The sequence below is a fragment of the Leopardus geoffroyi genome, chromosome D4, assembly GCF_018350155.1.
Source record: "Leopardus geoffroyi isolate Oge1 chromosome D4, O.geoffroyi_Oge1_pat1.0, whole genome shotgun sequence".
Taxonomy (NCBI): Eukaryota; Metazoa; Chordata; class Mammalia; order Carnivora; family Felidae; genus Leopardus; species Leopardus geoffroyi.
This window is the reverse complement of record NC_059342.1, coordinates 28,540,823-28,565,226: the sequence shown is the minus strand read 5'-3', so window position 1 is coordinate 28,565,226 and position 24,404 is coordinate 28,540,823. Positions and strand designations below refer to the sequence as shown.

At 43.6% G+C, this 24,404-nt stretch overlaps 2 protein-coding genes and 1 pseudogene across 2 annotated transcripts; 2 read left to right on the top strand and 1 right to left on the bottom strand.

Annotated features, from left to right (window-relative positions):
- The first annotated feature begins 9,988 nt into the window (after positions 1-9,988).
- On the top strand, positions 9,989-11,312 carry LOC123592695 (procathepsin L-like). Its single transcript, XM_045468056.1, has 4 exons — positions 9,989-10,117; positions 10,411-10,530; positions 10,631-10,765; positions 11,220-11,312. Exons 1-4 carry the CDS (start codon positions 9,992-9,994, stop codon positions 11,310-11,312), a joined length of 474 nt encoding a protein of 157 aa, XP_045324012.1. The 5' UTR covers positions 9,989-9,991.
- Positions 11,257-13,910, top strand: LOC123592926 (procathepsin L-like). Its single transcript, XM_045468361.1, has 4 exons — positions 11,257-11,415; positions 12,114-12,276; positions 12,929-13,046; positions 13,516-13,910. Exons 1-4 carry the CDS (start codon positions 11,341-11,343, stop codon positions 13,613-13,615), a joined length of 456 nt encoding a protein of 151 aa, XP_045324317.1. The 5' UTR covers positions 11,257-11,340; the 3' UTR covers positions 13,616-13,910.
- A 7,367-nt stretch (positions 13,911-21,277) lies between these two features.
- Positions 21,278-22,391, bottom strand: LOC123593037 (annotated as a pseudogene).
- Between the last annotated feature and the right edge of the window lie 2,013 nt (positions 22,392-24,404).

The following is a 24,404-nucleotide window of genomic DNA, read 5'->3' as shown; positions in this document are numbered from 1 at the left end:
CTCACCGCCCAAGTCCCAGCCCTGAGGCAGACAGACTAGATCTGCCCTCACGACAATGGAGGAGAGACAGGCAGACACGCTAGTAATGGGGCCCTGGGTCCATGGGCACCACTCCTAGGGCCCCCAGGCTCTAGGTACAGACGCAAGGGACCCAAATCGTGTTTCCAGCTAACCTCACAGGTCTCACCATACACGTTCATGTGATATTTCAAAATTGATCCATTATTTCCATTTACTAACAAACGTGGACTTGAAAAGTGGATCGTTAATATCCTTCCCATAACGGAAAAGCACTACTGCTGCCATTGATAGAAATATTGCGTGAACTGCCAACCACGGGGCTGACATCTGGTACGTGCAGTTGCTCAGTCCTGCTTTCTCAACAGGGAGATTAGCCGGGATGAACTTCAGGCCACAAACTGAGACCTGCCCCTAGAGCGACCAAAAGCCCTGGAGGGGATTCCATAAAGGAAGACCTTTGTCACAGGGACGCTCAGCGGCACTGAACACCACGGACAGCTCCTGTGTGCACTTATTGTTGCCTTTGACAAAAAACGGTCTCTCGGACCTGAGTGGTAGTGCTTGATCCACATCAGTCAGGGTCCTGGTGGGGACATTAATGAAAGGCAGAGTCATGGGCAAAATTCACAGGAAGACCCAAGAGACAGTGAAGCATCTGGAGGCTGGGACAGAAGGAAGCCATTACCTCCCCTGGGGCAGAAAGACACAGGGATAAATCCTTTCCTGGGGAAGCTGGAGCCCAGGGGTGAAGCCGCTCAAGAATTTAGAGTCACAGACACACAGCTGGAGTCAGAGAAGCAGCACTGAGTGATGGGGGAGGAAACACGTGAGCCTAATCTCCCCCCAGCCTGTGCAGTGCCCCCCATTAGCCGACCCTAAGTAGAAGCCCAATGACAGGCAAGCCTGGGACAGGCCGTCCATGGGGTCCACCTTTCGGGGCGTCCCTTCCTTAGGAGAGTGGATGCTCTTTTCTCATGGCAACATTCTCCTGAATGGCGATGGCTCTCTCTCTTGCTTCAAAGAGACCCTCACATACAGGGATGTGGCACCACACTGCCCGAACCCAGAAGTCAGGGTTGTCTCTGTCTTTCTCTGTGTGCAGAGTTCCACAGAAGATTCTGACTGGCCCAGCGTGGGTTCTGGAGCGGGCCTGCATAAACATCAAGGGGTGGGGAGATGGAGTTCCCCGGTGGCCTGGTCCCAGGGCCCCAGGGCCCCAGGGCCCTGGGGCGGTGCTGGGAAAGGAGCCATCCTCCCCACAAGGAGAGTTCGGTTAACAGGGAAGGGGTCAGAGGAGCTCTGGACAAAGAAAAGCAAAGGACGGCAAGAGTCTGTCTACTTTTCTCAGATGCAGGTGCCTGGACTGGCACACGTTCATCAGGATGTGGGGCTGCCTGGGCTCCGGCAATGTTAAAGTAAAACAACGAGGCGTATAACCCAAATCCGAAGGGCTTAAGGACCACTGCGCTCACTGCCCCATCCTGGGAAAGGCCTCGGGGGACAGGCCAGGAGAGCTTTCAGGGTGTTCTGTCTTGAAATCAGGTGAGGTGGGAACTGTCTGGTGAAGTCCCACCATGCGTAGCTGGCTCCACCCCCTGCAGGAGGAAGAAACCAGCACAAGGCTCAGCCCCTGCAGCCAAATGAGACTCATCAACGTCCAGAGTCCACGGGGCTGTCACTAAACCTGGATGGTGTGACCCTGGGAGAGCCCCTCCAACACCAAGGGCCGGCCTGGCTGTACCTGCGCAAGCAGCCGCTAGATGGCAGGCAGGCTGTAAAACCTGAGGGAGGTTGGGAGACCTGAGGCTGAAAATGACTGCCTTTGTGAGGAGTAAATAGTTTCCAGGTTTGCAAGATGAGAAATGTTCTGGAGAAGGCTGGTGCTGAGGGTGCACAGGATTGGCTGCCCCTGCACCCCGCAGGTAAATGTGCTAAAACGACCAATTTTGAGCTTTGTGTCTCTTACCACAATTTCTTAAAAACAAAGTAAAAAAACCCATCAAGCTGAAAGTTAAAAATAACCAGGTAAGAGAAAAGCTTGCAGAGGAGTGTGCAAAATTGCCCACCGTGTTTAGAGTATGCAGAGAAGCTGGGCTCCCAAAAAGGGCTGAGATAGAAAACATGATCCAATGCACTTTGCAAGAATTTGAGATTTGTTACTTTAGGAAACATCTAAAGTGGTATCAGAGGAGGAAGAATTAAAATTTTTGTTTGACTTTTTTCTCTTTTGTTTTTCCATTTTTCCCCCCAGTTTGAATCATAATCTTGCCCAGACTTTTGATTCTTGAGGACTTAATTGAGCCAAACTGTTTATTAGGTGGGCAGTTATCAGATTCATTGTCTAGAGACCATGGCTGAGCAGCTATGGTGAGTGCCAGCCCCAGGCTCACAAGAAGGCACAGAGTCAGCTTCACCCATGTGCCTGCTCATCCAGGGAGGTCACCAAGGTCAAGTCAATGGTGCCTGAAAAATTGTTTCTGGGTGTTATTTCCAGGGATTGGAGCTGTATTTTGGGTGGCCACCTGAGAGTAAGATCAGACTTCATCTTCGCAACCAAAGGTCATGTGTTGCTGACAGGCTGGGGCCTCAGCCCCCTCAAGCCTGGAACTCAGTAGCTTCCAGACACAGGCCAGGACAGGGGTGGGAGCGCAGATCCTGGAGGAGGGAGGGCCAGGGAGGAGACCCTGGAAGGGGATTTTAAGGAGATTCCATGGGCACCTCTGGAAATGTGTGTGACCGGAGCGAGAAATGACTCAGGATAATGCTGCTAATCTTCTAGAACCCCATCCTCAGATGCCTGCTGGTTGTGACTATTGCTCACAGGGCCAAGTCTTTGCTCCTAAAGAATGAAGAAGAGTGTGGGCATGGGGAGGAGGGGCAGGAAAGAAGTTCCACAAGGTTGTACAGCAGAGTTACCCCCGAGATGGGACTCTGATGTGCCCTCCCTCTTGGGGCTGATGTTTGGTGAGGGGGCCTGGCTGGGTGCCAGATGCTATGACTCTACCCTGTGGGGCTCCTGTCAGGGGCACAGAGAGGGGAGTGAGGCCAGCTCTGGGGAGGATGATGTGCCTTGTCCCCCTGAAATCATGGAATTTACAACTAAAGAGACTTTCAGAGGGTTTGATTAAGCCATTCTCTCTGTGACCTGAAACAAAGGGTTTAAGATTTAAATAGAATTTTATATTTAATTATTATAATTCAGAATAATTGTCAGGCTGTCTGCCCACACTTGGGGGCCAGTTATTCTCCTGTGCTAAGTATTTAAAGTATAATATTGTGTATGAGCATGTGTGTGTTATGAGCGTACGTATATATTTGGATACTGTGAAAGTGTGTATGCATACGTGCGCATGTGTATGTGTGTGCATATGTATATATGTGCACGAATGAATGAAGGTATGTAACTATGTGTGTGCCTATGTGTAAGTGTATGTGTGTATATATATGTATATATACATGTGTATATATACATATATGTGTGTAAGTTTGTGTTATTATGTGTGTATGTGTGTGTGTGTTTTTTTTTTTAATTTTTTTTTCAAGGTTTATTTATTTTTGGGACAGAGAGAGACAGAGCATGAACGGGGGAGGGGCAGAGAGAGAGGGAGACACAGAATCGGAAACAGGCTCCAGGTTCTGAGCCATCAGCCCAGAGCCCAATGCGGGGCTCGAACTCACGGACCGCGAGATCGTGACCTGGCTGAAGTCGGACGCTTAACCGACTGCGCCACCCAGGCGCCCCTGTGTGTGTGTTTTTAAATGACGTAAAGGATTTTCTGGCCCTAAAAACTTGATCTCCTGGGTAAGAGCCTTGAGACTCATTGATTTATCCACGAGTATCCATGGATACTCATGTGGAATGTGGAGTCCCACATTCCAGGGACTGAAAGAGCATGCTGAGAACTTTTCCTAGAAAAATGTGAATTTATTAATGAACTTTTGCCATACTTTGTAATATTTTTTACAACATTGTTTTACTAAATATAACAGATTTTATATCACGTTTTAGCATGAATGGAAAGAAAATTCAATCTTCCTACCATCATGAGAAACAAAAATGTTGGTCAATATCATAGTTATTAGTAGTTTAGAAAACCTTCAGCTTCAAAACTCATTATGGATGCAGTTTTAAGAGTTTTTTCTAAATCTGGAAAACCTCTATCAAGTTAGATATTTTTTATTGAAACATAAGCTTTAGAATCTTTAGACATGTGGAGTTTTCTCATTTGCTGACTCATTTGAATGCTCGTTGAATTGCAACAATATTAGCCAGTCTCTGGGGGTCTGCATCCTTCTCAGTCTGGTCTGAGGGGCTGAATTCCTCTGTGGGCTCCCCTCACTGGGGACACAGCCTCACTAGCACTCTGGGCTTTTCTCCCTGTGAGGCTCCCTGCCACCTGGCCCAGGTCCCCACTTCTCCAGCCTCCTCACATCTCTGTGCCTGGGAGCCTGCTGTCCAGCTGGGGCCCTGCCTGGCCTCCCATTGGGAAAGGACTGGGGGACCTTATCAGTCAACAAGGACTGTACATAGCAAGGACGCCACAAAAGACCCATCATGTAGAGAACACCCAGCTCCAGGGCCAACATGCAAAACTGGTTATCTTGTAGAATGTTCTGATTTGTGGCCTTATCTGATTGTTTCTCCTGGCGACATCTAACTTATGCCCCATAAACTGGACAAACGTGGACTTCCAACATGGTTTGCTTCCATTTATCATTTTGGCAAAATGCTATTCTGAAAATAAATAAGAATAAGCTTTACTACCTCTGTTCCCAAAGTAGTTTGAGACTGTTTTTAACATAGATGAGCTTTTCAATTGCTGACTCCAGAACCGGAGCAGCCCTACTGTGTGCAGGAGGTTCCCACACTGTGTGAATTGCACGAAGAACATGGAGACTGACACTCTGTTACACAGAGTAAGACCACTTAGAAACAGCAACAGCTTCCCAGCAATCACCAGTCATGGTAAAATAGTTTTAAAACATTGTATTGGCTATCAAGAGAAACAGAAAGAAAGAAAACAAGCATTTAAAAGGAAGAAATCTGAAATCTAGGAGAGTCAGAGCCTCAGAATTGTGGACATTTTTTCTTTGTTCTTTTTTTTTTTAATTTTTAACATTTATTTATTTTTTGAGAGACAGAGTGCAAGCAGGGGAGACGCAGAGAGAGAGAGGGAGACACAGAATCTGAAGCAGGCTCCAGGATCTGAGCTGTCAGATCCAGGATCTGAGCTGTCAGCTCAGCTTGTGGCTCAAACTCACAAACTGCGAGATCATGACCTGAACAGAAGTCACATGCTTAACTGACTGAACCACCCAGCTGCCCCTGGACATTTTTTAATTGAATAACTTAATCTTAGAACAAAAGCATCCCATGGTCCTATTTCTTCTCCATTTCACAAGACTAGTGACCACATTGCTGTGGGCAGTGTGGCTTTCAGGTTTATTGCTGTTTGGCTTGTCTAGAAGCATTTGTTCTGTGCTGTGCATAGAAATGCAGGGAAAGCCCCACAGGCCCTGCCCATGAAATATTTCGTAGCCACATGGATCCCGTCCCCTGACACTGTAAAACTCATTCTGTGTTCCACAGGCAGGGCCTCCCTTTGGGAAGACCAGTGATTCAGGCTGCACTTGAAATGTGCTCACAGATCCCAGCGTTAGTAGGAAACCTGGAGTCATGCACATGTCAGACCACGGCCTGTCATGAAACACAAGGGTCAGTGCATCTCTATTCCATAGACTCAGGGATGGAGAATGGGAAGAGCAGGTTTTACTTCATAAGAGTGTTCATGTTCCCACCTGAACTTCCCATCCCTGTCCTTCCTTCCTTCCACATTACATAGAAGTCTGGATTCCTTGTCCATGATAGCCACGTAAACATTTGTTAACACAGTTATGATGTTGCTTTTGGATTCCTTCGTCTCTTGAAGACATGCACAGTGGAAGACAAGGTGATTGTGAGTCGGAGTGTCCTCAGTGCCACCCAGCTTCTCCTGAGCGTCTGGCATTTGGAAGGACAGTGTATCTATCTATAAAGCCTGGCTTATTATTGAAAGCCAGGAGCTCAAAACTCTGGTTTTGCAAGTTAAATCCTCAACATTTGACTTTTATTTTCATGTCTCCTTTACTACACTTCCCAAGGCAATGGATGCTTCTGGTGAATCAAGGGTGTGTTGCATATACGAATGTGAATCAAAAATGAACATAAACCTTCCAAAAATATTATCCCCATCACAGTCGAAATTGAGTGGCTGAGAGGAGAGGGGAGAGGGGTGTTAGGGTTTCATGGGGACAGAGTTCAATGTGAGATGAGGAACATTCTGGAGATGGATAGTGGTAAGGGTTGCAACAGTGTGACTGCACTAAATGAAAATGGTTAAAAGGGTCAATTTTGTTGTGCATATTTCACCACAGTAAAAAGCGATTCACCTTGCTTCCCAGTGAGCAGGCGAGGGTGGGAAGCTGTCTCACTCTGTCCTGGAAAAAGAGCAAGGAACACATTGGGTAAGATGGTGGTCTGTGGTCTCAGGAGGGCAGTGCTGACCTCCTGGGGTCCAGCTCCCTGGTGACGTCCTATGAGTGTGACCAGCCAGCAGGGATCTTCTGCTGCCCACCTGTCTAGATCATGAGCTCCGAGCAAGCAGGGGTGCAGCGGGCTGTGCATCTTCCCTGCAACAGTATACTTCCGGTCCAGTCCCTGCAAATGCTTGTGTGCTGTGTAGACTGCTACAAGGTGCCTGGAGGAGGGGGCCGTGGGGCCCACATTTCACCTGCATTCAACCCAAGCCCTGTGTGGTTGGGGCAGGATCTTCTCCTGTACAGGTGATTATTGGCACCAAGCCTGACCTTTCTAGTAACACCATTTGGCACAGCCTGTGTTGGATTATTGCCCAGACTGCTTGGATTCCTCTGATTCAAGTGCTCGCTGAGCCTCTAGTGTGCAGATCATGGGGCAGTGACCTTAGAACAGTTCCCCTCTGCAACAAGAATCTACACAAGTCAGGTGGAGGAGACTGGGGCTTGGGGAACGAGTTCCCAGCCAGGACGCAGAACCCACACCTGAGCACACATGGCTGAAAAATGTTTTTCTGTGCTCTTAAGATCTCTGGACTAACGTGAGATTAAACTGACATAAGGCAAATTCATCAGAGGAAGCATCCAAGTGTATTAAATTTTTATATTGACATGGGGGCTTTCACAATCGAATTAAATACCCCAAGGGGTGACCACAGCTGGAAGCTTCTATAACTTTAGAGGAAGTCTTGATAAATTTGTAAAGAAATGACAAGACAAAGCACAGTAAGTTGTGGGGAGTGACAAGGAGATACTTTGGGGGGCAGGGGACAAAACTAGTGGAAGAACAGGATTATTTAGGAATTGTTTGCATAGATGCGTTCAGTATTGACTCCCAGCCTCTGTTGGTCAGGATGCTCTCTTGCTGGATCCTTTCTCAAGGGAGAACACCTTTCTCAGGGAAATTTTATGACCTGCTTCTGGAAAGGGGATGTTAGAGAACTCTTCCTGCATCTGCTGCTTCTCAAGTGCCTGCAGCTCAAAACAACCAATATGCCACAGTCGCTTACTTTGGGGGAGTGTGTCCCAAACCCCTGCAGCCTCGGCGAATAGTAGAATGTCTTAGGAACAAAACTGAGGTTTCTGCGGAAGAAGGAATGTTGCATCTGGACTGTGACACAGTGTGTGTGTGTGTGTGTGTGTGTGTGTGTGTGTGTGTGTGTTTACGTGGGGTGGAGGGCTTAAACTCTGTTTCTTTGGGGACCTCAGACTGATACACAGACCCATCTTATAGACCCACCCACCATCTCCTAGCATATCTTTCTCATGCCTTTTTCCCTTCTTTGCAATTATTATTATTATTATAGAAAGTGGTTAGTTTCATTACAGGAAGTGAATAGAGAGTCAAGACGGTGTTAATTGTCATCAGGATAGGTGGAAGCAAAAGGTCTTACTTAGCATGGCACCAATATATTTCTTTTCACATTCGTCTATTGTGATGTCCCTTGAACCAGGTAAGGGATTTATTTCCAAGCTCAGAAAAGCTGGAGTGGGTTTCTAAGTAATTCCCAACTTTCTCAAACCACTGAAGAGCTTTCCACAGTCAACCATCTCCCTACTGCTGGACACTTGGATCCTTCCCATCTTTTCGCTCTTACAGACAATATGTAACTTTAGAAAGGCTCATCTAGGTTTCCCTGCTGACCCGCAGGTCAGAGGGCCTGCTTATCTAAACTTCTCAACCTCCACAGAGCTGCCACGTTGCCGTCCCGTGGCCGTCCTGTGATCTGTCTCTCCAGCAGGCAGAAGAGGGCCGTGTCCCAACACCTGAGGACATCTGAAAGCATCAGTCACTGCTGTTTATTGTGCATCTGCTAAGTGAGAATGGATGGGCCATGTTCTTCTCATTTCCTGATCCTCAGGGAGGCTCACCGTCTCCCATGGCTTCATCTACTATTTGTATTTTCTCTTCACAAACTGTAGTCTTATATCCTTAGTTTACCTCTCTGAAGTGATTTATCTTTTCCCTCTTAATAGGTATGATCTTTGATGTGCACTTTGTGTTACATGTTACAAACATTTTTCTCCTGTGCTGTGGAGTGTCTTTTAACTTTGTTCGTGGGGTGTAATTCCCATTTTGACGTAATCACATCTATCTTTTCTTTACACTTTGTGCTTAGTGTCTTTGGTCCCATGTAAGGTCATAAATACATTTTCTTTTATGTTTTTAATACTTTCATACTTTTGTTTTTTTATGTTGAATTCTGGAATCCATCAGTAATACGTTTTGTGGATCTGCTTCTAATTTTTCCTAGATGACTAGCTATTTATTGACCTTTCTCTTCCCACTGATTTGAAGTAGCATGTTTCTTTTTATTTTTAAAAAGCATCTATTAAAATAATCATATGGCTTTTCTCCTTTTGATGTGTTAATCACTCAGCCTTCCAGTTGCTGAAGCCTATTTTCCCAGAGTCCAATGCAACCCAGTGAATGCTCCCACCTTCCCCAAGTAGGGCCAGAGCTCTACAGAGTACTTTAGGGGATGCTAGAAAATGGAAAGCACAGCTGGATTCCCCCTGAGACAGGCCCAAGCATGTAACCTTCCAGTGGAAAGGCAATCAGGAAAGAATGAGAAACAGAAGAAAGGGGTTCTCAGGTCACAGGCTAGAGATCCCAATAGTTCCTCTGTCCCCTGCCTATGGAACGATGGTCACCCGGGTGCCATTCCACCAGTGGCTTTGAATCTTTGATATGTAGCCTCTGAGAATGAAATGAGGGGAGTCCCAAGCTCCTCCCAGCTCCCTGTTCTCAGATTTGACATGCAGGGACACAGATCACTAAATCACCACTAAATATATTTCAGTGTGCCTTCAATACACACTTTTTTCACATCTTATAATGGCATCAACTAAATGGAAGTTTAACATTATTTTCTTTGTTGAATAAGCATGAGCTTTTTCTTTTGAACCCTTAGCTGGACCACTGTGACTGCTCTATTGTTTTAGTCAAACCAGTTAAGGACCATTTGACAGGAAAGTGAGCCCAGACCATTGTCAACAAGTTTTTCTTCTGTAAAGAACAAGCAATTATCATCAAGAAAACATCAGAATAGAAGTCATCAGCTTGGGAAACGAAAGCAGATTGGGAAGATTACAGTGTACTGGGCCATATGGATAGGGCCAATCAGGCCAAACCCCAGGGATTTAAGTGGGTGGCCTCAGAGTCACTGCCCAGCACCAGAAAGCCCTGGGGCTACACCTGCCGAGAGCATCTGCACAGCTGCATGATCAGGTGAGCAGTGTTATCCTTCTGTAAGTACTTGGGAGGATAAATTCAATGTTTTTACTCCACCATAGTGGCTCTAACATCTAGAAGAAAGGAGGATGGATTTTTAGACAGATCAGTCTAATCAGATTCTCATTTTTTTTTTTTTTTTTGCTTCCTAGGTTTTGAAACATGCATCCTTTTGACTTCCTGACTGCCCTTTGCTTGGGAATAGTCTCAGCTACTATAGAGCTTGATCAAAGTTTAGATGCACAGTGGATCCAGTGGAAGGAGACACATGGAAAACAATATGGTGTGGTTGGTAACATCTAAAATCTAAACTATCTAGGGGACTCACAGAGAATGCCCGTGCTGGTGGGAGTTTGTAGCACAGAGTAGCATCTTGAGACCACTCTTACCAAAGCAGTAAGCACAGCACCGTCAGTGTGCGTAGTGTGGGCATATGTCCTGCTGTGTGGTTGCTGGAGAACAGCTCCCAGAAGCATAAGACCATCCACAGCTGTGGTTTCTCCTCCTCTCTGTGAGCACATCCATTTGGTCAGTAGGTTTTAAATACAAATAAAAATGATATGTTATATGTTTGCCTGTAGGTTGAAGAATGCAGAAGAGCCGTGTGGGAGAAGAATATGAAAATGATTATGCAGCACAATAGGGAATACCTTCAAGGGAAACATAGCTTCTTGATGGCAATGAATGGCTTTGGTGACATGGTGAGTATGGCACGGATTTGCTGAAAGTTTTGTTGTTTCTCTCAGTACTTTCCCCCCAAAATCTCATGCTTGTCAATATTCTACTTTCTTTTCCCTGAAGACCAATGAAGAATTCAGGCACATGATGATTGGCCTTAAAATCCAGAAGAATGAGAATGGGACAGTGTTTAAAGTCCCTTTCCCTGCTGGTATCTCCTTACCTATGAATAGGAGACAGACACCTGATATTAGTCTTGTGAGTATCAAGGATGACTACTCATCAGGTCTCTCTCCAAGAGGAAAGCCAAAAAGAAAGTGGCCCCCTGCTATGGTTTCCTGCTGTGGAAAAATATATTGTAGCTATATTTATTTATTTTATTTAATGTTCATTTATTTTTGAGAGAAAGAAAGAGTGAACGAGTTGGGGAGGGGCAGAGAGAGAGGTAGACACAGAATCCAAAGCAGGCTCCAGGCTCTGAGCTGTCATCACAGAGCCTGATGCAGAGTAGACAAAGGTAGACCACAAGCCTTGAGATCATGACCTGAGCCTGAAGTCCGATGCTTAACCATGAGCCACCCAGGCACCCTGCCATTGCTATGTTTTAAAGTTTTCATATAGATGGACTGTTTTCACTCTTGGTATTCGTTTTGTAGACTACGACCTTTATAATTTGTTTTCAGGGTCGGTGTGCTTCTGGCTGGGCTTTTAGTGCAACTGGTGCCATCGAAGGACAGATATTCCGGAAATACGGCAAACGTGTTTCCTTGAGTGCGCAGAACCTCCTGGACTGCTCTCAGGCTGAAGGCAATGAGGGCTGCAATGGTGGTCTAATGAGTAATGCCTTCCAGTATGTTAGGAACAACAGAGGTCTGGACACAGAAGAATCCTATCCATATGTTGCAAGAGTGAGTAGAGCTCCTCACTTGTCACCATTCCAGCTCTGTCCTTAGAGTTGAATGCTTTTGAAGAAAACAGACACCATGTTTAACATTAGCATTTCCAATTGTAGACTCTCTGTCTGCAGTCTGTCAGGACTGTCATTAAACGGTATTAGCCTGGCATAGTTCTCTGCTTAGATGGTTACCACATAGCTGTTTTTATTTCTACATTACATGGAGATATGCATACCTTTTACACAAGGTACGGATTTCCCCAGAGTGAAAAACTTCTTATGGACAGGTAGACCATGAGTGTTTCATTGAATCCACACCAGTTAGTTTTGCTTTTTTTAAAAAAGGTTTTTTTTATTAATTTTGAGAGAGAGAAAGAGAGGGAGAGCACAAGAGGGGAAGGGGTCCAGAGAGAGAGAGAGAGGGAGAGAGAGAGAATCACAAGCAGGCTCCATGCTCCGTACAGAGCCCAACACGGATCTCGATCCCATGACTGTGAGATCATGACCTGAGCCAAAATCAAGAGTTGTATGCTTAACCTACTGAGCCACCAATTAGTTTTTTAATTTTAAGACAATAAATAGCCTTTCACCTCCTGGGTTGCTTCACAACAAACTTGACTTGGAAATCTTTTACCTGTAAGCTGCCTTGAAGTCATGTTCCCCAGGAAGTGGATGGTCGTAATCAAGTTTCTTTTCCTTTACCATTCAAAGGATGGACCCTGCAACTACAGGCCTGAGTATTCTGCTGCCAATGTCACTGCCTTTCAGACAATTCCTCGGCGGGAGGAGGCCCTCTTGGTGGCAATGAAAAACATGGGATCCATCTCTGCTGCTATAGATGCAAGCCTGGATACCTTCCGCTTCTATAAAGGAGGTAAGCATTTGTTGATGTAGAAAAATTGGAAAACCACCCTAAGAAACAGCAAGAATGACACTTTGGTATGTAGAATTCAATGTATAATTTTGGGGTGTGTGGATTTAATATAGTTGTTCATTCTGTACATGTAATATTTATGTCTGCTGTTTCCATTTGCCATTACTTGGCCCAAATTCCCACGAGTGTAAGTATATAATAAATATATTTAAATGACAACATAATTTAATTAGTAGAGCTTACTTTACTTTTTTCCAAATGTTAGACCTTGATAACTTTTAAAGAATTTTGCTACTGAAATTAACAGTGGAAAGTAGCTCTTGGCTCAAGTAATTTTATGTTCTCTGCTGTTTCCCTAGGTTGACATCCTATAAGTAGAATAATAAGGTTTCGGCGGGTGATTTTTTTAATGCCCCTTGACTATTATTTTCAAAAGGGATTGTGACAGTTAGTATTTCTCCTGGTGTGAGATGAGGGCCTAAATCCCCACCCCTTCCCGCTAAACAAAAATACCTGACTTTTAAATCTTATCTGAATTCATACCAATATCACAACTGAATTTTGAAATGCCTCCCCTACTGTGGTTGATAGGCTGGGTTACTATCACATGTCACGTGGGAATCCTCACTCAGCATTGAATATTACTCCCCAGGCATTTATTATGATCCAAAGTGCAGCAGTGAAGACCTGAATCACGGTGTTCTGGTGGTTGGCTATGGCTTTCAAAGAAAAGAATCCGATAACCAAAAATATTGGTTTGTCAAGAACAGGTATGAAAATCCAGGAATGCCTACTTTTGAATTTGAAAAGGGAATGTTTTTTGGAACCAGTGTTTGGACGCAGGTCCCCCAACCCTCGAGCACACTTCTGAAATCCCAGCAGCGTTTACCTCATCTAGGGGGGAACACAGACATAGTCATATGATGACAGCATTAAGATACTGTCTCAGGCTTGCTAGGGTCCTGATATAGTTTTGGTACCACTGTATTTCTAAATTGGAAGTTTTTCAATATTCTATTATCACACCCAGGTCCCAAGGGTTTCCTTTTCCTGTTCACACTGCAGTTTTGTGAAAGGTCTGTGCTGGGTTAGAACTCAACCATGAACAAGAACGGCCTCTCCTGATTCTTCCTGAATCTGTCCTGGCTTCTGGTGCACTGCTCAATACTGGATGCTATTGTTCAAAAGATGTATGTTTTTGGTTGTTTGTAATAGTTGGAAAACCCTGTCTTCTTTCAGCTGGGGCACTGACTGGGGCATGGGTGGCTACATAAAAATGGCCAGAGACCGGAATAACAACTGTGGAATCGCCACCAGGGCCAGCTTTCCTATCGTGTGAGATGATGGTGATGAAGAAGACCTTGACGGAGAACAGAATATCCAGGAAATGTATTTTATTCTAAAGTTGATCACATCTTATTTTGTGGGGTAAAACACTTGAATCACTGGAGATGCAAGTTGTGACGAATTCTGTTAGTGTTTACGCTGGTGACGAAACTACTTCTTTAATCCCTGCTCTAATCAACAGTGTGTGATTAAGTTCCTTAATAACTTTTGAATGTTCATGTTTTAATTTTTTAACATGTATTTTTGAAAGAGAGACAGGCATACAGGGTGTGAGTGGGGGAGACCAGAGAGGGAGACACAGAATCTCAAGCAGGTTTCGGGCTCTGAGCTGTCATCCCAGAGCCCAATGTGGGTCTCGAACCCACAAATCATCAGATCATGACCTGAAATGAGGTCAGACACTCAGTGAACTGAGACACCCAGGTGCCCCTGAATGTTCATGTTTAAAAGTTGCATGAAAGTTTTACCTTTTAAAATAAAATTTACTTTCATATGTTGAGGTGTGCTCTGTTTTTGATACATAAATTTGTAGTAAAAATGCAATGGTTTTGTAGGGAGGAAGAAATACCCTCATCCCTCCAAAATTCTTCCAACTGGTTTAAGAATTTAATTGACATGAGACAGGTTAACAGGAGGAAAAAAAAAAAAAAAACAACGCTCAAAGTTTTATTACATAGGCAGGTAGGCCCAGTAATGAATTTAAGCCCAAAGAAATGGCCAAGGCAGACAGGTTTTTTTGTTTTGTTTTGTTTTGTTTTTTTGCAGTCTTATATATTTTGGACAAATACAATAATTTGTGAGGAATTGACAGGAAAAAGAGAAAAGGTGTGTGGGAGTTTTAAATTGCAGGAATTCTAAGTGGAATCTGGGCTGAGGTTGTAGATGAGTAAAAAAGTAACAAGGTTTGTTTCTACAGCTTTCTCAGCTTGGAAGCCCCATCTCTGCTGATAAGGATGTCTCTTTACCTCATAGTACAGGGAGGGGACTTTTCATATGGGACACTCATTTCCTGCTTTCAAGAGGGGCATGTGACAGCCTGGGTGTTCTTGCACCGGTTGCATCCCAAGTAGCTTCAACTCAAGATAGTCAATATGCCATGGTGGCACATTTTGGGGTGGCCTCCCTGGGGCTCAGAGTTTCTTCCTCTGAAACTCCCCTGAAAGTTTATATAATAAATAGCTGAGCAGATGACTGTGGAGAGAGAAATCCAGTTTGGATTGAGCAGTAAGAAATCTACAAAGAATAAGAAAAGCATAGATCACCATGAGGATGAATGAACAGGTGAACGAGGGTGGGGGGTACCTGGTATTCATTCATATCAGGTATGGAATGAATCAGTCACAGGAATCAAGGGCACAGCATAGGGAATATAGTCAACGGTATTTTAATAGCAATGTAGGGAGGGGGTAGCTACACTGTGGTGAGCACAGCATAATGTATACAGTTGGCAAGTTACTATGTTGTACACCTGAAACTATGGTAACATCGTGTGTCATTTATACTCAAAACATTTGGGAAAGAAGAAGGCAAGAGGATGAATAAATAGAAGAGAACGCATTTCCCCACACCTCATGAAATGAGTCCCACAATCCTGGAATAGATCTGACCAATTAAATGTGCTTCATTTATCTGATGGAAAATACTAATTCATTTTTTAAAGTAGATTTAAGTTAGATATTATGTGCCTCATTTGGGTTAGATAAAAAGCAACATTTTCCACTGATGATTGCACGAGCACCCCCTGCTGGGCAGTCACTGTATCTAGAACATGATGACTTTGGAGACCCCCAGAGGCTAAGCTGTTACCTTCTGACTGGAGTGTTTTCAAAGCATGCATAGTGGTATTGAACCCTCCTTGTTCCATTATCATAGACAGATTTAGGATTGCCTTTTCTAATTCATCATCTCTGAAACTTGGGAATAAGATCTTTAATGCTGAAGAGAACCTGGAATTCTGATGCATCATCCGATTTTCTATGATTCCTCAACAGGCATGTGGGTGTGACACAATTTTATGAACAAATGCTGTCACTAAGCACAGTGACAGAAAAGCCAGGTATCCAAGTCCAGTCCATATGGTTCTGACCATTTAGGTGGGAACCCCACATGCTTTGTTGACACATGAAATAAAGGAGAAGGGCACCTGGGTGGCCCAGTCCTTAAGCATCTGACTTCAGCTCAGGTCATGACCTCACAGTTGATGAGCCTGAGTCACATATCAGGTAAGCTCCAGCCCGGTTTCAGGTGAGCCCCTGTCTCTCTCCCTCTCCCTCCCTCTCTCCCTCCCTCCCTCTCTCTCTGTGTCCCTCTGTCTCTGCCCTTCATTCACTTGGGCCCTCTCTCTTTCTCTCTCTCTCAAAAAAAAAAGGCAGTGTGGTTTATAGACAAGGTGAGGTTGAAACCTTTACTTTTCAAAGTCTGGAGTGTTAATTGATAGTGTTAATGTTCATACATCTCCATTTTTCTTGTGGTCCTGTCAGTCTTTGAGAGCAGCACACGTTTCAAAATAGCTGATTTCAGTCTTCTTATTTGGCTCCGGCAGCTAGGAAGCTTGGTTTTGTCACCCAGCCAAGTAAGCCCAGATATTTGGTCCACGTTTTTAGGTGGCCTGTCTTTGGTCAATACAATTCCTTGCTCTGCAACTCTCTTGGAAAATTCACACATTCAATGTTGAGCTGTCTTCAACATTGACCTGTCCTCAGGGTGGTCCGAGTGGATGCCTGGCTGGCTTCTGGCGGGTGGGCCAGGTTTCTGCTAGATCTGTGCCAGACATGGGAGACTGGTGTATTTTGTATATATTGGGAGAGAAGAAAACCCTTAACTGAAGATATAAAGAAAAGGCAGCTCTTCCACTGACAACTTGGAAGGAAATAATTTCCCCTTATTTAGCCTTAGAAGACCAGCTCATTCTTCAAGTCTTCTGAAACAAAATTAAAGTATGACTGAGAAGGACCAAGATGGCAGAACAGTATGGAAGTATTTTTTGTGTCTCTTATTGCTGAAATGCAGCCAGATCACCACTAAACTCTCTCACACACCTAGAAAACTGATTTGAGGATTAATGCAACAATCTACACAACCTGAACCCCAGAACTTGGCAGGTACGCAGAACGGAGAGGTGAACTGGGGGAGAGAGAAGCCGTGGAGGGCAGGGAGCTGTTTTTGCTTGTGGAGAGAGGACAGAGACAGGGGTAGAGTACAGGAAAAGCATCCCCTCCCCCATAAGCAGCTGGAAAGAAAGTGGAAAAATGGAAACAGCAGCAGGGACTGAACAAAAAAAGGGAGAAAGGACAAAGGAGAGGGTTTAAACACCATCAAGACTCTATAAACAGGGGGGAGCACACAGTCTGAGGCTCCGCAGCTCGATACTTGGTGGGGCTCTGGTGGGAAGGGCGAATCCCCAGGGGCAAAGAATGAGGTCCGAGGGGTCCATGGGCCACACGGAGAGTGGCAGTTCCCCTGTGGGGAGGACATTTGTTACAGGCTGTGCAGCCTCCCCACAGGCAAGGATCCCAGTAGACCCTGGAGAACAACCACATTTGCTGGTGCTGGAATAAGGATGTTGAGGGGGAAGCCCAGGCTAGATGTGTGTTGTGATTTTCCATAAACCCTGAACTGCTGCTGCTACAAGATCACGTGAACTTTTTCCGCGGCTGGCTGGCACCCAGCCACAGTCTCTGTGCACCAGCAGCAGCGTGGTATCCTGAACATCCCTTGGACAGGCTGGCACCTGGCCATTGCTCTGCAAGACCCTCCCCCAGAGGAACTCAGTGGGTCAAAGCCCCAGTTCCTCAAAAGGGAGGGGTTGAAGGGAGGGGCCAACATGGTAGAGAAGTAGGGGGATCCGAAGTTCTGTCCTCTCCAAGAAAGCCATGTTGAGGCCAAAGGACCTTGAACCCCAAGAGTCCGGGAGGAAAAGAGACAGAGTTGCTTCCAGGGACCCACCTGGACAACCTGACAGGCCATAGGAGGAGCGCTTCAGGGAACAGACATCATGCCCACAGTGGAGGCGGGACCTGCCTACATCAAACCTCCCCCCTCCGTGCCTGGCAACTGCCTATCTACTGGAGTGGGATTGAAGCTGAGATAGCCCCTCCTCCAGAGCAGCGCTTTTGCCTTGCCTGGTTTAATTCACGGACAATTCTTATTATATAGATATATTCTTCCTTCCTTTTCTTATTCTTATCTCTTCCCTCCTCTAGTCTGGTTACCCTGGTTTTTGGCCTATTTAAGCAGACATGTTTAATCCGTTCTCTTGATACATGTTCTATACCTCCTTCCTTATTTTCCTTTCTCTCCCTCTGGGTTAAGCCATATAGTTTCTTTGATCAAGTTTATTTTCTCTTCTTTTTCCCCACCCCCTTCTTTACTTTTGTTTCTTTGTCTCTAATAAGCCTAATAGTTTCTCTGTCTGGACAACTTTACCTTCTTTTCTTTTTCCCCACCTCCTTTATTTTCCTTACTCTCTCTCTGGATTAAGCCTATAGTTTCTTTGCCTGGTCAAGTTTTATTTTTTCTTCTTCCCCAGCCCTGTCATTTCTCTTTTTGTATGGGATAAGGCCTCTTCCATCAGCATTGCCTCCACCCCATTGTTTACTTGTAGCTGGTGTTTCTGATTTTTTGCTTTTGGTTTTGTGTATGGTATGTGTGTGTGTGTGTGTGTGTGTGTCTTTTCTGTTGTTTTTTTTTTTGTTTGTTTGTCTGTTTGTTTTCCTTTCCAGGACTACATCAATGAACAAACCAAAGCACACCTGGTGGAGGGTCCGAAACATTACTACAAGCAGGGAGATAAAGTAACCAAAGTAACAACAACAGACAGCAAGTAACTCTCCAAAGAACACCTCCTGAAGGGCCAGGCCTTGGACAGCGTATGATCCCTCTTTAATATAGTAGTGCTTGCAGGTGCAAGACATATAACGAGCATTTAAAACACATAAGGGACAGAAAACTAGCCAAAATGATGAAACGGAAGAATTCTCCTCAAAAGAAATTCCAGGAGGAAATGACAGAGAATTGATCAAAACTGAACGAGAATTTAGAATAATAGTCATAAGATTAATCACTGGGCTTGAATAAAGCACAGAAGACAGCAGAGAATCTATTGCTGAAGAGATCAAGGAACTTAAAAATAATCATGATGAATTTAAAAATGCTGTAAATGAGGTACAAAATAAACTAGAGGTGGTGACAGCGAGAATTGAAGAGGCAGGGGGAAGAATAGGTGAAATAGAAGATAAAATTATGGAAAAAGATGAAGCTGAGAAAAAGAGAGATAAAAACATTCTGAATCACAAGAGGATAATTAGAGAAGTAAGAGATTCAGTGAAATGTATCATAGGAGTTCCAGAAGAAGAAGAAGAGAGAGAGAGGGGCCAAAGCTAAGAACAAATCATAGTTGAGAACTTCCCCAATCTGGGGAAGGAAACAAATATTGCAATTCAGGAGGCACAGAGAACTCCCTTCAGACGTAACTTGGATCGATTTTCTACATGACATATCATAGTGAAACTGGCAAAATACAAAGATAAGGAGAGAATTCTGAAAGCAGCTAGGGATAAATGCCCTTAACCTACACGAGTAGATACATGAGGGTAGTAGCAAACCTATCTACTGAAACTTGGCAGGACAAAAGGGAATGGCAGGAAATTTTCAATGTGATGAACAGGAAAAATATGCAGACAAGAATCCTTTACCCAGCAAACTTGTCATTCAGAACAAAGTTGAGCTGATAGGTGGTTTTATGTCCTTAATCCAGTCTCTCTGTTCAGACAGTGAGTCAATTCAGTCAAATTCATTTCTGGAAGAGGCAATGCAGGTATCTTCTTAGAGTGAGGCCTCTGCTTCAAATGATCAGGTAATAAATAAGAGGCAATTCTATGGCAGTACAGGAAAGATAATGGTTAATAAAAGGATCCAGTTATAAACCAGTTTCTGAGTTCCAAGGATAGCCAGTTGAAAGAATCTCTAGATGCTGGGCTTCAAGCATCTTTAGGCAGATAAGGTAGGTAGGTAGTGGCAGGCTGACAGACTTTCTGAGAGGCTCATAGAGGAACCGGCATGAAGATTGTCTACATATGAGTTTTGCAGTGATTTCTCAGAAGGTTACATCAAGTTGTTCATATTCAATTTGCAGGGCTTCAGGAAAAGGGGAGTTTTGGGTATCCAGTGATTCCAAGTCAAAAGGATAGAAAAAAAGTGGAAAATATTAGTTTGGAGATTGTGGCCAGGCTTCAGAGGAAACTAGAAGAAATTAGGATCTCGTCCAGTTCATAGTGAACTCTATTAGACTGTAATATCCACAATGGTGTGTTATTGAAACATAATGTTTCTTTCTATAATCACCCTCATTTTTTACCAAGGACAGCCAAATTAAGACCAATTTGTTTGCAAAGTGTAATCGTTGCTTTTTTTTTTTTTTTAACTTGGCCTGATGATGAAACTGCTGTAAATCATAGCTTATGAGAAAAAGTTTCTTAGGATTCCTTACTAATTAACAGTCCCAAACATCTGTTTTCTTCATCCTGTTAATTCATCATGAATTTGTTGTCTCCTTGTCACAATGTATAAAAACTGACTGCCTTGCTTATAGACCCAGATATAAGTATCAGGCTGTTTTTCCAATGGGTTTTATTGGCTCCATAAAGTCTGCCTGAGTTCCTTCAAGCAGTCTGGTCATATCTGTGTCTGTGCAAGTCCCCCCTTGAATATGACATTTCTGTCAAAGTCTTGGTGATATAACCAGTGTTTCCAAATATGTCCTGTTACAAGGAGAGCAGATTCTTATTCAACTTATGCAAATTAACCTATTCTCATGAACATATGAGAATACTCACTGAAAGGTTTTGAATTCTGGACAGATTGGTAGGGACAAAAAGATAAGTGTCCCAGTCTTTTCACAGAAGCACGTTTTATCATACAGCTGTAATCATAGCTTAAAACAGTCTCCTTAATACTGGAAAAAACATTTAAAAATCAGCAATGTTTCAAAAAATTTGTAAAAATGAGAATCATCTTCCATTCATCCAGTCTCATGTTATTAATTCTTGTTCTGCTTCAATCCAGATCTTCCATTCGTTCTGGAAATTCTTAACCCAGCTCAGCTTTACAATCTTAAGGTTTTCAGAAGCCTATAGAAAAGAGTTCTTCCCATCAGCATCATTGCAGGTGAAACACATTTGCAGAAGCTTTTGTAAATGCATCTGAGTAAAAGTCTAACTGTCTATAAATGGTAAAGATTTAAAATGTCCAAGGTTAAAGATCTGATGAGAGATCATGACAAGGCTGCTGACAAGGAAATTGGTTATTTCTCTGACACACGACAGTAACATCTCAGGACATATCAGGTTTCTAAGAGTTGCATATGATTTCTAAAACACTTACTTTATTAACATATTTCTACATAAATGCAATCTAAGGGTGTTAGTATCCCTTATTTGACATTGCTTCCTATGTAATTTAACATAAGAAATAAGCCTAATTAGTGTAATATCTTCCTTTTTATAAAAAGACCAAATCTCTTGAAAACGTTCCATGGATCCTCTGGAATATTTTAATTGCATTGTGGTCAAAATACTTCATTTTAGAATTTGATTTTGGAAAGTGTGTGTTACAAAAAATCAAAATATTTGAACATTTGATTAAATAGGATCACATATCATTATGCAACAATATTTAACTATTCAACCCAAGTGGCAATAAAAGATTCCTTTTTGAAGAGAAGTGAGCCTTTATTCCCTTGTTCCACAAATAAAATGGGCTGAATTGGTTGCTTTTCGGTGATTAATCAAGAGACCAACAAATCCCATATCCTCATGCAACTCATCTGACTCTTCCTATGCTTCAGCTTTGGCCAGGGCTGAGGGCAGCAGCAGGTACAGCAGTGGTGGTGATGGCTTCAGCAAGTGGGAAGCTGTAACCAGTCCATGCAGACAAAGCCAGAACCTGCTTGTGTCCATTGATGGTAGGATGGGGCAGTGAGGCAACAATCAGGTGACCTATCTGCAGACAGACACTGGCAACACTGCGGACGCCCTCCAGGAAGTGAGAATGTAGTTTCCTCTGTGATGTCAAGCACTTCACGGTTGTAGATGCTGCCATTGTCAAACACCTGCTGGTGATCATCCCAAAGGAGAAGGGGGAGTTTCTCAGCACATTCAGCTGTGTGGCCTCGCTGGCCCCCGCTTTGTCTCCAGACTTAATCAGCCGCACGTCACTCAGGATTTCAGTGGTAGCCCTGGACATTTTAGTGGCGATGCCTAAAGCCTGGGAGAAGAAGGTCTTCTTTGGCCCCAGACAAGTGTTCTGGGCTAGTACAGTGACTTCACATGGGGCTATGGCACCACCATGGCGGCAGCGGGCACCTTAGCCAGAAGCATGTCCCTGTTCTCGCTGAGGTCCTCCTTGGTGAGCACAAAGCCCACATTCACCCAGATATGAGGCAACGGTTTCTCCAGATTGTTCTGGTTGTTCTCCGGATGCCCTCAGATGACCTCATACATCATGGGGATCATGCCACAGCAGCACCACAGCGTTCCCATGCAAACACATGGGAGCCTACTGCGTCTTCCTGGAACCCACGTTGTCTGCTCCCACAATGAAGGATGATCGTCCAAAAGATGGATGATCTTAAGGAAGTACTTGGACTTCCGGGTCACCTTGTCTTCCCTGGGCATCATGGGATGCATCAATGATTGCCATGCAGAGTTTAAGAAAGAAGTCACTCTCATGATGACACCTGGAGAGGAGGGCCAAGAATAAAGGATTTTAAAGGCAAATGCTGCAGGTTATACAATAGTGAACAAACTTTAGCTCTTTTAATATTAAGACTCAGTTTTCTTGAATAATCTGATAAAGACAACGCACAGAAAATTTATATTTCTTTTTTTATATCCTTTTTTTGAAAATTTAATTTATTTATTTATATTTTAATTTACATCCAAGTTAATTAGCATATAGTGCAACAATGATTTCACGGCTAGTTCCAGTGACTCATTCCCTATGAATACCACCCACTGCTCATCCCAACAAGTGTCTTCCTATTGCCCCTTACCCATTTAGCCCATCCCACCTTCTGTCTCCTCTAGCATTCCTTGTTTGTTCTCTATATTTAAGAGTCTGTTATGTTTTGTTCCCCTCTCTGTTTTTATATTATTTTTGCTTCCCTTCCCTTATGTTCATCTGTTTTGTCTCTTAAAGTCCTGAGTGAAGTCATATGATTTTTGCCTTTCTCTGACTGATTAATTTCACTTAGCATAATACCCTCCAGTTCCATCCACGTAGTGGCAAATGGCAAGATTTCATTCTTTTTGATTGCTGAGTAATACTCCATTGTATATATATACCACGTTTTCTTTATCCATTCATCCATCGATGGATTTTGGGCTCTTTCCATACTTTGGCTATTGTTGATAGTGCTGCTATAAACATGGGGGTGCAGGTGTCCCTTCAAAAAAGCATACCTGTATCCCATGGATAAATGCCTAGTAGTGCAATTGCTGGGTCGTAGGGTGGTTCTATTTTTAGTTTTTTGAGAAACCTCCATACTATTTTCCAGAGTGGCTGCACCAGCTTGCATTGCACCAACAATGCAAAAGAGATCCTCTTTCTCCGCATCCCCGCCAACATCTGTTGTTGCCTGAGTTGTTAATGTTAGCCATTCTGACAGGTGTAAGGTGATATCTCATTGTGGTTTTGATTTGTATTTCCCTGATGATGAGTGATGTTGAGCCTTTTTTCATGTGTCGGTTGGCCATCTGGATGTCTTCTTTGGAGAAGTGTCTGTTCATGTTTTCTTCACTGGATTATTTGTTTTTTGGGTGTTGAGTTTGATAAGTTCTTTGTAGATTTTGGGTACTAACCCTTTGATATGTCATTTGCAAATATCTTCTCCCATTCTGTCGGCTGCCTTTTAGTTTTGCTGATTGTTTCCTTCTCTGTGCAGAAGCTCTTTATTTTGATGAGGTTCCAATAGTTCATTTTTAGTTTTGTTTCCCTTGCCTCTGGAGACGTGTTGAGTAAGAAGTTGCTGTGTCCGAAGCCAAAGAGGTTTTGCCTGCTTTCTCCTCCAGGAATTTGGTGGCCTCCTGTCTTACATTTAAGTCTTTCATCCATTTTGAGTTTATTTTTGTGTGCGGTGTGAGAAAGTGGTCCAGGTTCTTTTTTTTTTTTTTTTTTTTTTTTTTTGCATGTCTCTGTCCAATTTTCCCAGCACCATTTGCCGAAGAGACTGTCTTTACTCCATTGGATATTCTTTCCTGCTTTGTCAAAGATTAGTTGGCCATACGTTTGTGGGTCCAGTTCTGGGTTCTCTATTTTGTTCCATTCATCTGTCTGTTTTTGTGCCGGTACCATTCTGTCTTTACAGATTTGTAATACATCTTGAAGTCCGGGATTGTGATGCCTCCTGCTTTGGTTTTCTTTTTCAGGATTGCTTTGCTATTTGGGGTCTTTTCTGGCTCCATACAAATTTTGGGATTGCTTGTTCTAGGTCTGTGAAGAATGCTGGTGTTATTTTGATAGGGATTGAATTGAATATGTAGATTGCTTTGGGTAGTATCAACATTTTAAAAATATTTGTTCTTCCCATCCAAGAGCATGGAATATTTTTCCATGTTTTTGTGTCTACTTCAGTTTCTTTTATAAACTTTCTATAGTTTTTAGTGTATAGATTTTTCACGTCTTTGGTTAGGCGTATTCCTAGGTATAATGTGGTTTTTGGTGCAATCATAAATAGGATCATTTCTTTGATTTCTCTTTCTGTTGCTTCATTATTGGTGTATAGA